At 42.4% G+C, this 16549-nt stretch overlaps 1 protein-coding gene across 1 annotated transcript in view; it reads left to right on the plus strand.

Annotated features, from left to right (window-relative positions):
* Positions 1-4608: 4608 nt before the first annotated feature.
* LOC126161494 (uncharacterized) overlaps positions 4609-16549 on the plus strand; it is a 120508-nt gene continuing 108567 nt past the window's right edge. The window contains exon 1 of the mRNA XM_049917429.1: positions 4609-4719. Within this exon, the coding sequence (XP_049773386.1) occupies positions 4683-4719 (37 nt within the window). The 5' untranslated portion in view covers positions 4609-4682. The remainder of the gene's footprint in view (positions 4720-16549) is intronic.

Here is a 16549-nt window from a genome sequence, read left to right on the forward strand (position 1 = left end):
GATCGCGGAAATAAGAACGAGATATACCTTAAGAAAGTCATCAGTGGTGATGAGATGTGGGTCTACAGTTATGATGTTGAGACCAAGGTTCAGTCTTCATAGGGGTCGGGAAATGTTCTCCAAGATCAAAAAAAGCTTGTCAGGTCAGGTCAAATGTCAAAGCGATGCTGATACTTTTCTTTGACTTTGAAGTATTAGTTCATCAGGAATTCGTGCCATGAGGATAAACTGTTAATCGTTGGTACTATCAAAATGTGTTGCGACGCCTGCGAGAAAATGCGAGAAGGAAACAGTCTGAAATGTGACGACACAATTCATGGCTCTTCCTTCACGGTAACGAGTCCGCAAATTCATCCCGTTGGTGCGTGACCATTGCACAAAAAACGAAATCTCTATGCACCTACCTCCTCAGCACTTTCCAGACCTATCCCCTGCGGACTTTTTTTTTATTTCCAACTCCGTTGAAAGGAAAAAAAAACGGTTCAAATGGCTCTGAGCACTATGGGACTTAACACCTGAGGTCATTAGTCCCCTAGAACTTAGAACTACTTAAACCTACCTAACCTAAGGACATCACACACATTCATACCCGAAGCAGGATTCGAACCTGCGACCGTAGTGGTCTCGCGTATCCAGACTGAAGCGCCTAGAACCGCTCGGCCATACCGGCCGGCTGAAAGGACAAAGATTTGCAACGATAGACGAGATAAAATTCGCAGACGGCACTTCGCGTCATCCAGCAAGATGCGTACCAACACTGCTTCCGAAATTGGAAACGGCATTGGGAGCGGTAAATCAATTGTAGAGGAGAGTATTTCGAAGGAGACGATCCAATATAAGTAAAAGGTAAGCGCAAAAAAATTTTGTGGACAAAGTTGCGGAATTTTTTTAACAGACCTCGTTGACTGTGTTTCGTATTACTTGCTTTCAGTTCATTTGGAAATTTGTGGTAAGTTCCTATGGGACCAAATTGCTGAGGTCATTGGTGCCTAGGCTTACACACTAACTTAAACTAACTTGCGCTGACAACACACGGACCCATGCCCGATGGAGGACTCGAACCTCCGATGGGGAGAGCCGCGAGAACCGTGGCAAGGCGCCTCAGACCGTCCAATATTTTTCTGTGTATGGTTGTCCTTCACCTTATCCTGTGTCTGTCCTCAATTTCCCGAGAGTCAATACATGTGCACAATATTTTCCTACATAGCCTAATAACAAATTTGCCCATTCCAGTGCCTCAGTAATCAGACCTTTTCGTCAATAGGTAAAGCGCGTACCTGTGAAGCAAAAGGTCTCGCGATAGACTCCAGATTGGACCACGGTATATGTCTGTCTGCCTTTAACTAGCCTTCACCTCTACAATGTGAACCTTTCCATGAACGGCACCCGTTTCGGATTCCGTGTTAAACTGTAGGTCCTCTTTCCCCCGTAGGATTACTGTTGTTGATAGGGACAAGTAAGCTGCCGAAGTGGCGTCCAGTTGAAAGACTTGCAGTTGACCATTGAGTCAGGCGAATATCTTATTATTATAGTGGCTCGGCGTGCCATGATAACGAGTTCCTCAAATCGTCTAGTTTTCGCTGTCTTACTCTGCCGAACATACTTTGTTCCCTCGTATTTCCATTACTTAAGTGCTCGAATCCCGATTCACAGGCATCGCTATTTAACCACTAACGGATGTTTTCGTCCGTAAGTCCTCAACGATAAATTTACGAAAACTTCCTTTTTAATTATAACAGGGTATCTTAGGCCCTTTTTTATGTAAATTGACGAGCTCTGGCTGAATAATACACATGAAGGATAGTCTGCACTCGGATAACCGGGGGTTTGCTGTTCTTAAGTTTTGTGACTGAACGATAATCGAAATCCTTTTGTTTCTACCCATCACAGAGATTTAATTTTACCCCCAGGTTGGGAACCACTGCTCTACCCGTACAAAAATTCTTCCTCGAGGTTGGCCAGCCGTACCTCGACGTTCTGTGCAACTACGCATGAAGAAAAAGCAAGAGGACGAGCGGCAAAAACCCATAGCAGCGTACTGTAGGTTTCTTGTAAACTGCTCGATGAACACGAATGCAGCTAGTTTACCGGCTATGTTACAATCCTTGGATGCAGGAAGAAACGGCATCTGTTCACTACGTCTTTCCTTTTTACGCAGATATAGTGTATGGTGAAATGACAGATGGAGAAATATGAACCGATACGGTAGGCATAGGGGATCCAGTATTAGTGTTTAAGAGGGCTTCGGAAGACTTGCAAAAACGTAGATGGCATTCGTTCGGAATTTCTAAAATCATTTGCGAAATGGCAATCAAACGGTTATTCGTTTGCAGACTATGAGTCTGAAGACGTACCATCAGACTTTCGGAAAAATATCGTCCACATATTTGTGAAGACAGCAAGGGCAGGTAAGTGCGAGAAATGTCATAAAGGCAGTTTAACAATTCATGCATTTAAGCTACCGACGAGAATAATACATAGAAAAACAGAAAAGAACGTTTAGTGTGTTAGAAAGGAGTCATTTTGTCTTTAGGAAAGATGATGACATCAGTGAGACAGTTTTGTCGTTGCACTTGACGACGGAAGCAAGACTTAAGCAAAATCAAGACATATTCATAAGATATGTCGACCTAGAGAAAGCGCTCGACGATGTGAAATGGTGTAAGATGTACGACACGCTAAGTACAATAAGCGTAGCTCATATGGACAAGAACCAATAGGGGAAAATAAGAAAAGCCACAACTCTGATTAGGGATGCAGTCTTTCGCCCCTACTGTTCAATCTGTGCATCGAAGTAGTAATGAGGCAGGAGGGAAATAAAAGAAATATTGAGGAGTGGTGTTAAAATTCAGAGTAAAAGGATATCAATGGTAAGATTCGTTTATGATATTGCTATCCTCTGTGAAAGAGAGGAAGAACACTGCAGAACATGTCAACTGAATGAACACTCTTATGTGCGCAAACTACGGGCTGAGAGTAAACCGAAGAAAGGCGAAAGTAATGAGCAGTAACAGAAATAAGATTGCGATAAACTTAACACCGAAACTGGAGACCACAAACTAGACGGAGTGAAGGAATTCCGGTAACTTGGAAAGAAAGTAACACAAGATGGACGAAAAATGGTAGGCATAAAAAACCACCTAGTACAGAAAAGAGTGCGTTCCTGGCCAAAAGATGCCTACTAGTCTCAAAAATTCTCATTTACTTGAGGAACAAATTTCTGAGAATATACGTCTGAAGCAGAGCGTTGTGTGGAAGTGAATTAGGGGCTGTGGGGAAACTAGAGGAGAGAAGAAGGGAATAGAAGACTCTGAGATGTGGTGTTGCTATAGAAGTACCGGTATGCTGAAAATTAGGTGGACTGATGATACAAGAAATGAGGAGGTTCTCCGTAAAACAGGCGGGAGGAGACGCACGTGGGAAATATTTGCAACAAGGAGGGACAGGAGGACAGGACATCAGGTATGAGGTATAGCTTCCATGGTACTTGAAGCTGTGGAGGGTGTAAGAAATTAGGTGGAAGACAGAGATTGGAATATATCCAATGTTGTGGACTGACAAGACAGCCAGTCCACAGTGACGGGTAACTGAAAGGCACGCGTTTACACACGCCGGCTGGCGTTAGGTCTGAAACAGGATACATAATGAATGCTACAAAGAAAAGTACGTAGCGGCTGGAATACTTAACTTTAATCCATCATTTGTACACAGCATTCTGGATGATACAAGTGAGACTCTCTCTAGAAATGGTTAATGGCGCCTTGCTAGGTCGTAGCCATGGACTTAGCTGAAGGCTATTCTAACTATCTCTCGGCTAATGAGAGAAAGGCTTCGTCAGTGTAGTAGCTAGCAAAGTCGTCGTACAACTGGGGCGAGTGCTAGTCAGTCTCTCAAGACCTGCCGTGTGGTGGCGCTCGGTCTGCAATTACTGACAGTGGCGACACGCGGGTCCGACATGTACTAATGGACCGCGGCCGATTTAAAGCTACCACCTAGCAAGTGTGGTGTCTGGCGGTGACACCACATCCAACATTGGATGGAATTGCTACTCTGGAACGAACAATTTGGTACAGCAGAGGAATTCCTGGCTGGTCGCATCACACCATTCAGAAGATTGATATGAGCGTCCCCCCCTCCCCCCCCCCCCCCTCGCCGGACCCGAAAAAAAGTGTCATAAACGTTCGCACATTCACGCAGAAGTATTTCAAAAGAAGCAAAGTCGCGATCAAGTATGTCGCGGGGCCTTATTCGGTTTCCCACCTGCTACGTACCCCAGTTGCGCGCGGTTGGCCATTTCGTCTACTATTCGCCAAAAACTCCGCACTGGGACATTGTCGATTTTCTTGAAAAAGCCCTAAGCTTTGTTGAAAATATGGAACGACATCTGTTCTTTCTGAGGGGTAACTGACTTAGAAACGTTGGGAACCTCTCGGATAGAGCGATGGTAAGCAGCCAATGGCGTTACTGAGCAACGTGGTGACGCACTGATACTACGTCTGACGTCTGCCAACGTGGCCGGCCGTCTCGTTTCACCACAAGGGCTGGCGTCCTGCAAGCAGTGGCACATCATCAGTGTACAGGTGATGCAGCGGGAACGCCGTGCTGTGTCTTTATGATAAACACGGATTCCCGGTAAACAGCGGTGCCTTGCGCTTGAGGGGGTAACGGGAGCTGCAGTTGCCATGGAGACGGCTTGCGTCGCGGCTGCCTCACTTCTGGGTGAGTCCTATTTGATTTTCTGCCCCATCTTGCATCTGCTGAGGCACTCTGTCGCTACCGTATGGGCACAACGCTCGCCATTTTATCGGATGCTTCATATTGGTAGTCATTTCATAAGGTTTTTTTAAAAACCTTTTCATTCTTCCGTTAGCTTTCAAGCCACAGCAGATTCATCCTCAGATGTCTGATATTTACAATCGCTGTATATTATGCAGTGCTTGAAAAAAAAAAAAAAAAGAGAAAAGAAAAGAAAACTGCCATCTGAGGAGGATCTTGTTGTTTCTATAGCGTTGGGATTGGGGATGAAAGCTATGAAATTTTAGTTGCGGAAGAAACAAAGCCTGTCCTACTTCTACTTTTCTTCCACTCAATTGTGTTTATTGCATTAACTCATTTGCGACGTATTACGGGCTGTTATCGATGGTCCTCCGTAATTACATCCTGTTAAGGCACTCCTCTGCTATCGCAACTGTGACAGTCGTTTAGTTACCACAGTAGAAAATGCTGGGGCACGTTCACGCTATAACTGGAACAATACAGGATAAAAGTGCTAAATTGTCTAAAGACGAAGCTGCAGTTACTTCGAAACAGATTGCAATGAATTAACATAATATAGAGAACTGTGTGGAAGAAAGATAGAAAGAGAATATCCTTTTTTCTCTTTAAAGAAGTCTGAGGACGTGTGTGCTGTAGCTCGAAAGCTGGCTACTGGAAGAATTAAAAAAAAAAAAAGTCGTATAAAGTGACTGTTGGAATTATCAATACACAGCTCCCGGTATTTTAACCGCAGTCGTACGCTTAACGTCCGTAATCAATGGAATAAATTTACTAGTCATTTTTTGACTTTTAATACAGGGCAGACTCCCTCGTCTGCTTACCACGATATTTAGAGTTAATAATTTTGTTAGACAAGTCTCAGCACTGAGGATGCATGACATCTAATGCAAACTTTTACGCTTTCACCTCCGTGTTACAATGTGAAATTTTGTTCCGTGTGTTTTAAAAATAGAAAAGAATGTCCTAAGAAGAACAATGGCAACGCGAAAGAACAATGCATGCAGTTTGACTGAGCAGGAGTCTCTTATCATCGCTATATGTGTATGGCGGTATCATAACGGCCAACAAGAGGGAGGGAGCAGAAGCATACTAGAAGCTTTCGAAAAAATTACGCAACGAAACGGAAGCGAATATGAATAAATTTATGAATATTACTTGAAGAAGTACATACAGTCATTGTACACAGGCAGAAAGGAATAAAAGTGTAAGAATGGTGGGATAATGATTAACTGTGGAAGCAAAAAAGTGTATCGTTAGATTGAGTTTAAGAAATAACATTCTTATTGTGATGTTATTATGCTATACTCACAACGTTTCAATAATCACGGAGTGAAAGGTAAAACGAATAAACATACTTCAAATGTGCTGTCGCCCTTTATATCTTGTCAGTTATGTGCAACACCTTAAGCAAAAACTCTCATCGAAAATTTAGAAAAATTAGTTTAGGGGAAAACATACTTTATTTTGTATTGGCTATTTGAGGGAAACCTTACAACCATTTACAAGTTTACTAGAAGCATTACAGTCATTTACAAGTGCTTATTAATGTTAGGTGAGACAGTTAAAGCTTACGTACACAGTTCTTTTATGCACATACAAATTTACTAACTTCAACATTTAATGCTCAGAAATTTATGACGACGTCTTATAGATGCTGTCGCGAGTTCGTCCAAGTCGTTTACGCACAAAATTTTGGCGTCCGATCCAGCCGTCTTCTACACGTGCTATGAGTTGTGCTGTTGCGTGTAGGATACTCTGGATGGATTCCAGGCAGAGAGTACACATAACAGAACAATTCGCAGCATCTGAACAAGACAGCTCGATCGCACGTCGAAATTTTGTGCGTAAAAGGAAACAACCGCTCGATTAAACTCCTGAACGCACACCTTTAATTAATGACGTCAGGTAGCTGAAAGACTACTGTTACACTGTTCATCTAGAGAATATGTCAGGCTCATTATGGTTTTAATGTTCCCAAGCAGGAGATTTCGCATCATTGCAAGGTTATCTACGGTTTATTATGTGGGTTCCTGTAGAGTTCGAGTGCCCTGTAATTTGCCTCTGTCACGGAGGAGTGCTTCGTAACTTCTGGTACCAGACTTAGAATGAATGAGTCTGCAGTGGTGGATTTGAACCGCTTGGATTTGTAAATGCTATGATTTTGTTCGCTTCTTTGGGCACAAAAATTCAGCTATGAATAGATGAACTAAACAGAACAATTGATGGAGTACACTGACGATGATACACTACTGGACATTAAAATTGCTACACCAAGAAGAAATGCAGATGATAAACGGGCATTCATTTGACAAATATATTGTAATAGAACTGACATGTGATTACATTTTCACGCGATTTGGGTGCATGATCCTGAGAAATCAGTACCCAGAACAACCATCTCTGGCCGTGATAACGGCCTTGATACGCCTGGGCATTGAGTCAAACAGAGCTTGGATGGCTTGTACAGGTGCAGCTGCCCATGAAGTTTCTACACGATACCAGTTCATCAAGAGTAGTGACTGGCGTATTGTGACGAGCCAGTTGCTCGGCCATCATTGACCAGACGTTTTCAGTTGGTAAGAGATCTGAAGAATGTGCTGGCCAGGGCAGCAGTCGAACGTTTTCTGTATCCAGAAAGGCCCGTACAGGACCTGCAACATGCGGTCGTGCATTATCCTCCTGAAATGTAGGGTTTTGCAGCGATCGAATGAATGGTAGAGCCACGGGTCGTAACACATCTGAAATGAAACGTCCACTGTTCAAAGTGCCGTCAATGGGAACAAGAGGTGACAGATATGTGTAACCACTGGCACCCCATACCATCACGCCGGGTGATACGCCAGTATGGCGATGACGAATACATGCTTCCAATGTGCGTTCACCGCGATGTCGCCAAACACGGATGCGACCATCATGATGCAGTAAACAGAACCTGGATTCATCCGAAAAAATGACGTTTTGCCATTCGTGCACCAGGTTCGCCGCTGAGTACACCATTGCAAGCTCTTCTATCTGTGATGCAGCGTCAAGGGTAACCGCTGCCATGGTCTCCGAGCTGATAGTCCATGCTGCTGCAAACGACGTCGAACTGTTCGTGCAGATGGTTGTTGCCTTGCAAACGTCCCCATCTGTTGACTCAGGGATCGAGACGTGGCTGCACGATCCGTTACAGCCACGCGGATAAGATTCCTGTCATCTCGGCTGTTAGTGATAAGAGGCCGTTTGGATATAGCACGGCGTTCCGTATTACCCTCCTGAACGCACTGATTCCATATTCTGCTAACAGTCATTGGATCTCGACCAACGCGAGCAGCAAAGTAGCGATACGATAAACCGCAATCGCCACAGGCTACAATCCGACCTTTATCAAAGTCGGAAAAGTGATGGAACGCATTTCTCCTCCTTACATGAGGTTCAAAAATGGTTCAAATGGCTCTGAGCACTATGGGACTCAACATCTTAGGTCATAAGTCCCCTAGAACTTAGAACTACTTAAACCTAACTAACCTAAGGACATCACATACACCCATGCCCGAGGCAGGATTCGAACCTGCGACCGTAGCAGTCCCGCGGTTCCGGACTGCAGCGCCAGAACCGCTAGACCACCGCGGCCAGCTCCTTACACGTGGCCTCACAACAATGTTTCACTAGGCAACGCCGGTCAACTGCTGTTTGTGTATGAGAAATCGGTTGGAAACTTTCCTCATGTCAGCACGTTGTAGGTGTCGCCACCGGCGCCAACCTTGTGCGAATGCTCTGAGAAGTTAATCATTTGCATATCACAGCATCTTCTTCCTGTCGGTTAAATTTCGGGTCTGTAGCCCATCATCTACGTGGTGTAGCAATTTTAATGGCCAGTAGTGTAATAATACGGAAAGCTGGCTACTTGTGATGAGAATGATCATATTGCAATTATTAAAATTCTCAAAAGTATTACTGAATGGAGTGGAGAAACAACTGAATCTACAAACTGAGTACCAAGGAGACTTAAGATAGGCCGGATCATGCGCGGAATAAACCTTGAATCTGTAACTGGTAATCGTGCATCAAAAACGAAGAAGCAAGAATTTCGTTATCACATTTGTAAACTTAAAGAAACCGTATGATTCAGTGAATGAACCAACACTGTTCTAAAGATTGGAGGAGATGAATTTGGATGGAAGATTCAGTAAACTGTTTAAGTAGACCTTAAGCAACATGAGATTGAAGACAAAATTCAAAGCAAAGCCTTCAGCGACCCTACAGATTAAAAACTGGCCAGGTGCGAGTAGAAATCGCGCACTGGGTGTTCCGTACAAACTTAATTATATGTGTAGACAATTCATCCACTCCGGTAAACGAGGATCTCAACGATTTTTGCCTCTTACCGACATTGATACTGGCGGTTCCAGAGATTCTAAGACTTTAGAGAATATTATAGTTCCAAGATTAAAGTAGGATAACAAGTGACAAAAACAGTTTTTTCGTGTGATATAATTACAAATTAATAATTTTCTGAATTTTAGAGTTCCGTATCTCAATCGCTAAAAACAGATCCATTACTGGGTTACTTTGTTGTCCGTCTGTCTGTGAGTCTGCCTGTCTGTCCGACTGTTAAACACCCTTTTTCTCAGAACGGGTTGACGTATCAGGTTGAAATTTATGTCACGTATTAAGGGCTACGGTCCCTTGTCGGTGTAAGATATTGAAGCTTCCAAGTCAATGAAATCAAAACATATGGCCGTTCATGTTACATATTTTGATACTCGAAAACTCACTCATTAAAACTTGTAGCATACTTCCTGTTGACGTAGAATCATGAAATTGGCAAGAAGCAAGGTTTCACGGGGCAACTAAATGGAAAAAAATCCGAAAATTGTTCATTTGTAGTTATAATATACGCAAAAAAACTTTCTTCGTCATTTGTTATCTGACTGACTGTCCGTTCTTTTGTTAAGACCCCCTTGTCTCAGGAACTGTGAAACATTCCTTCTTGCCAAATTTCATGATTCTACAACGAGGGAAAGGTTTGAATGAGTTATTTTGCGAGTATCAAAATATATGACATAAATGGCTGCATCTTTTGATTGCATTGATTTGGAAGTTTAACAGTTTTACTCCATTAAACTATACACCACAGTGTGTGACAACAATTTAAACTTGACGCGTCTACCCTTTACTGAGAAGAAGGGGTCTTAACAGGCGGACGGACAGACAGACTGTCTGATAACAAGTGACAAAATTTTTTTTCGTCTGATATGGTTCCAGATTAACAATATTCAGATTTTTTTTCCTTTGGTTGTAGTGTGAAACCTTTCTTCTTGGCAAATTTCATGACCCTAGGTCAACGGCAATTGCCCATTGGGTTTTGATGAACTAGTTTGCTAGTATCAAAATGTATGACACAAATGACCGTATCTTTTGATTGCACCGACTTAGAAACTTCACTTTTTTAAATCGCCAAGAGACCATAGACGTTGATATGTGACATAAGTTTCAACTTGATATATCTTCCCCTCCTGAGAAAAACGTTTTTGAACAGTCGGGCCGACAGAGAGACAGACAGACTTCAAAATGATCCTTTGAGGACTTCGTTTTTACCGGTTGAAGTACGGAACCTTAGAAACGGAATCAGTCTCCCCGCTTTGCTCTTTAACTGTGACCTTGATAGGGTAAACAGGGAACGGCAGCGAGAAATGAAAGTAATGGGTAGAATATGGCAGAGTTTGTAGAGAGAGGGAATACATTTAGATTGTATGGCATTCGCAGACAGTATTGTGATATTGTCGGAATAATTGGTGCACACTAACTATGGACATCTACATTAAGAAAAGTCTTACGATTAATGAAAAATTGAGACGTTGCCAAACAATGACCCGGCCTGTAGCCTTATATGCCGCAGAAAGACTGACCGTTGTAAGAATAGGGTTATGTAAGAGGCCAGAACTTGGAGAACGACAGATCCTCAGAAGTACGTTGAGACCCTGAAGAACAGGCGACAGTCGATGTAGCACACTGTTCAATACAGAAGAACTGTGTAAACAGACGGAGTAAATCTGACACACCATCGGGAAAGGAGGAGCATGTTCTTCGAACATATCCTCAGAAAGAAATTGCACATTATGTAACGTAGTTTGTTGTGGAGAAGAGCACCAAAATACGCTGGATCGAAGAGGTACGAAGGGATCTGGAAAAAATGGAAGTACAGTAAACAGATTTGTAGCAGAACGACTTTCAAATAAAAAATTCAGGCTGTCATAGGTTTCCAGGACAGAATTAAACCCAGAACAAAATCATCATACGTAGATGAGCAAAGGAGGCTCTTTTTCAATTTTCTGCATTCTGACTTTTTTGAAACATATACACTTACTTCAGTCAATCTCACACTACTAGATACAATTATTGTCTTTTTACATTGTTACTTTTCGCCATCTTATAACAGTTTTCTCCTGTATTTCTTTTTACTTCTATTCTTTTCCACTTACTCCCAGATTTTATAAATAAGTCATATTTCATACGAAGTAAATCTAAAATCGAATTCGAAGATCAACTATCATTCCTTAAAACTTAACGAGTATTATAAGCTTCTTGATTTATTTGTATCTATCATAGGTCTTACTTTCCCTATACATTCATTCGTTTGTGTTGAAAGTTGTGTTTGTAATTTAGGTACGATGAAATTAGTACCAATAAACATAAAGCTAAAGGCGTACGCAACGACAGGAGTGACAATAAAATAAACCACCACCTTTTAAAAAAGGCACAAAAGAAAGTTCTTAAAATGTGTTGTTATTTTTTTCCAACTTCTGTTTCTGCGTATTTAATAGCGTTGTCACCGCTATCTTTCACTCCATACGTAGTGACAACGGTCAGGAGTGCTTCAATTTCTCTTAACGGGGAGGTAGAGAAAGCTGGAGAGGCGCCTATTTATAATGGAAAGAGAAACTGTTCCGAGGTTGGCGCCGTTTGTGCAGGGGAACAATAAAGGCTGGGAACTTCGGTCGGATACTAGCCTCTGTTTTCTGTCGCAGAATCCTACAGCGTGATCAGCCGTCGTGATTCAAAAAATTTGAGTGTAACCGTACCGCAGAAATGATTAAATCATGATAATGACTTTACCTTAGCATATAAATAAGTATGTTAATAACACATGTCACTAAGACGTAGGCCAACTTCCTCCCACAAAATTAATTCGGATTGTACAATACCTCACAAAAAATAAGGAGGAGGAGCACTGAGAGGTTGGGATGGTATCAATCAGACTAGTGGTATTTTGGGTATAGGATATGTCACGTGCTGGTGCTGGCTGTACGGCATAAACGAAGAATTATTGTGCAGGGTTTAGATATATAACCAATCACATGTATAAGGTTTTGTTTCAGAAATGTTACTGAGGCACTACAGCGTTTTCAGAGTACGGTTTCATTCTCTAGGCTGATAATGGCTCTGACAGTGAGCCAACCTTATGCGAAGTAGATACTGCCTTGAAACTTCCTGGAAGATTAAAACTGTGATCCGGGCCGAGACTCGAACTCAAAACGTTTGCCTTTCGAGGGCAAGTGGTCTATCAACTGAGCTACCCAAGAACGACTCGCTACCTCTCCTCACAGATTTACTTCCGCCAGTGCCTCGTCCCTGTACAGCTGTGAGATCGGGTCATGAGTCGTGTTTGGGTAGCTCAGCTGGTTAAGCACTTACAGCGAAAGGCAAAGGTCCCGAATTCGAGCCACGGTCCGGCAAACTTATGTAATTCTCCAGGAAGTTTCGTACCAGCGCACACTCCACTGCAGAGCGTAAATCTCATTCTAGTTCCTGCGTAGTGCTCGAGACATTAGGAACGAATAGCTAGGAGCGACCTTCACACACTCGTTCTGCTTTGAGACAAAGTCTAGGATGCACACTTTTATTCAATATTCAAGATGACAAATTTTTGATTTATTCCTTCCTCTAGATCGTGGTTCCCAACCTGAGGGTAATTATCCTCTATGGAGTAAAAATGAAATTCTCTAATGGGTAACAACTAAACGATTCGATTCTGTTTCAATCACGAAACTAAATTATTTTCAAAAGATCATTACTATTATCAATGTTTTATAAGACACTAATACACACATCAACTAAGTTTTGCATCACCCCAGTTCCCAGGACTCCTGAAGAAAGTCCTTGGCTGTAGACATTGTATCACAGACAGTCCCTTTGACTGTTCAGAGATGTCACGAAACCCGCCCAAAGATATAAACAACCATGCATGAGCAGCGCCTATTAGACGGAGGGGGTTCGACAGCAGATCAGTTCCAGTCATTCCACCAGGAAGGAGATACACAGCTCGTGTTGTCTGTAGTTAAACCATGCCTAGACGGTCAATACCATGGTTCAGTCGCGTCCGCATTATTACTCTGTGCCAGGAATGGTTCTCAACAAGGGAAGTCTCCAGGTGTCTCGGAGTGGAGCAAAGCGATGTTGCTCGGACGTGGAGGAGATACAGAGAGACAGGAACTGTCGATGACATGCCTCGCTCAGGCCACCCAAGGGCTACTACTGCAGTGGATGACCGCTACCTACGGATTGTGGCTAGAAGGAACCCTGACAGCAACGCCACCGTGTTGAATAATGTTTTTCGTGCTGCCACAGGAAGTCGTGTTACAACTCAAACTGTGCGCAATAGGCTGCATGATGCGCAATTTCACTCTCGACGTCCGTGGCGAGGTCTATCTTTGCAACCACGACACCATGCAGCGCGGTGCAGATGGGCCCAACAACACGCCGAATGGACCACTCAGGATTGGCATCAGGTTCTCTTCACTGATGAGTGTCGCATATGACTTCTACCAGACGATCGTCGGAGACTTGTTTGGAGGCAACCCAGTCAGGCTGAACGCCTTAGATACACTCTCCAGTGAGGTGGAGGTTCCCTGCTGTTTTGGCGTGGCATTATGTGGGGCCGACGTACGCCGCTGGTGGTCATGGAAGGCGCCGTAACGGCTGTACGATACGTGAACGCCACCTCCGACCGATAGTGCATCCATATCGGCAGCATATTGGCGAGGCATTCGTCTTCATGGACGACAATTCGCGCCCTCATCGTGCACATCATAATGACTTCTTTCAGGATAACGACATCGGCCAGCACGTTCTCCAGATATGAACCCTATCGAACATGCCTGGGATAGATTGAAAAGGGATGTTTATTGACGACGTGACTCACCAACCATTCTGAGGGATCTACGCCGAATCCCCGTTGAGGAGGGAGACAATGTGGACCAACAGTGCCTTGATGAACTCGTTGATAGTATGCCACGACGAATACAGGCATGCATCAATGCAAGAGGACGTGCTACTGGGTATTAGAGGTACCGGTGTGTACAGCAATCTGGACCACCACCTCTGTAGGTCCCGCTGTATGGTGGTACACATGCAATATATGGTTTTCATGAGCAATAAAAAGGGCGGAAATGATTTTATGTTGATCTCTATTTCAGTTTTCTGTACAGGTTGCGGAACTCTCGGAACTGAGGTGATGCAAAACTTTTCTTGATGTGTGTATTAGTGATAGAAGTTATGATTTTTTTTTCTCAGTTAGTAGCATTAACGCTGTGGAGATATGGTACCTAAAATTGTCTGCTCTTTACGCACATCTGTTGTACTTTCTCCTGTGCATCGCTGATGATAAAAGTGAGACATATACATACCAAAAGCTATATATGTCAAGAAAATGTCTTTTCCAAGTTGCAGATAGTAACTGCAGTGTTCCAGAAATTGCTTCATTACTAGCTTCGTGACAGATATATGAATTAATTGACAGCACGATACAGCAGTAACTTCTTAAGGGCTACTATAGTTCTGTACAGAGTTATTATTACTATTATTATTATTGTTATTATTAGAGTGGTTAGACACAAAGGATTAACAGCCTGAAGTCGCCCAGTTTCTGTCAGTTCAGAAGTAAGGAATGTAGTAATAAAGTGATTTACAAATAGTATGTATATTGCACACATCTGGACCTGTCTGATTTTAAATGGGGTTGCAGTGTACTGGTCAAGCAAGAGCCGCAAGGGAGACGAGTAATGCAGGGGAAGTATGTTTTGTGTCCAGTCTACCTCACTGAGGAAGGGAGGGGTATGGAGAGGTACTACCTACTACCACTGCTCTAGATGGTGTTAGTAATAGTTCGTTCTTTTAAGGCCGTTCAGAACTTTTATCGTCAATGTTTCGCTAACGAACAACGTTATACTCCAGACAAATACTTTCAGAAAAGACTACCTAACAGTTAAATTGATATTAGATGATAAGAAATTCCTCTGTTCAAAACTCCTTTTCGTGCTACAGCCAGTCATCATTTTATACCATCTGTTATTCCGCCGTCGTCAGTTATTCTGGTGCTCAAGTGGCAAACCTCATTTACGTCTTTTAGTGTCTCATTTCCTTATGTAACCTCCTCAGCATCATCTGATTTAATTTGATCCTCATTCTATTAGCTCAGTTTGGTAAGCCTCGAAATTTTTATCTCTTCTCATTGAGATCCTCCTTTCATAATTTTCCTTGGTATCCTTTCTGCTTTCTAAATTTAAAAATCGAATAATATGAAAAATTACTGAATTAATCCGGATGTAACCTTTTTTACAGAGGTATGAAACATTATTGGGAAATGCTGTGGGCGCTATTAGTGAAAATGAACCACGAGTTCAGCGCATGGTTTTAATTAATTAACCTTACGGTGACTAGTAAGTAAAAATGTACTGCAGTATGTATTGTCTAGCATCAGGTTTCTTGTGTACGGTGTTTGTTTTTGCAAAACGCTTGGAGTATCTACTCACTAGACATGAGAAAAAGTAACTAACTACGTTTTAATAGGAAAATATGATCTACTATTTAAAAGCTACTTTAAGACTTGTAAGCACATTATTGATCAGTCTGTCATCGAAAATGAAAAGTATAAAATACACGGTTATATGCATTTTTGGCAACACAGGCACGGGAAAACAATAATGAGAATACTACAAATTGTTGTTTTTGGAAATTATAATACCACTTCAATAATGAAAGTACAGAGCGTTTTAAAACTGTTTAACATCTATATATACATGGATACTCTGCAAATCACACTTTTTAAGCTCCTGGCACCGGGGTTCATCGAACCACATTCACAGAAATTCGCTATTCCAATCTCGAACAGCGTGCGGAAGAAACGAACACCTCTGTCTTTCCGTGTAATATCTGATTTCCCTTATTTCATTATGATGATCATTTCTTCCTATGTAGGTCGGAGTCAAAAAAATGTTTTTGCAATGGTAGGAGAAAGTGGGTGATCGAAATTTCGTGGGAAGATTCCGCAGCAACAAAAAACGCCATTGTTTTAATCATGTCCATCCAAAATTCTGTATCATGTCAATGACACTCTCTCACCTGTTTTGCGATACACATTAATTTTTATCAAGTAATTAGCACAGAAGTTCGTGACCTAAATTAAAGAGGAGAACCACGGAAGATTGTTAATTGTAGAGTTATAGGCCTACTCCGAGTCTGAAGGCGTTTACCCGTGGTGGAAACCAAACAGAACAGTCGTGACTTAGAAAGTGAGAAAAAGGTTTCACCGATTTCGCAAGGCTGTCTTCCACATTATTGGAAATAGAAATTTGGGCTAAAATTTAAGTTACGCAAAGGGCTAGAAAGTTTTTATTCTGAATGGGAACATCTCGTTTTACAAGGGTATATCTTTTACCGTCTCCGTAACTGAGGGATCAGAGTGACAGAATAACATGCGTAGGACCCAGTTCCGATTCCTGGTGCCGCCAGG

This window comes from Schistocerca cancellata, chromosome 1 (genome assembly GCF_023864275.1).
Source record: "Schistocerca cancellata isolate TAMUIC-IGC-003103 chromosome 1, iqSchCanc2.1, whole genome shotgun sequence".
In the NCBI taxonomy this organism is placed as follows: Eukaryota; Metazoa; Arthropoda; class Insecta; order Orthoptera; family Acrididae; genus Schistocerca; species Schistocerca cancellata.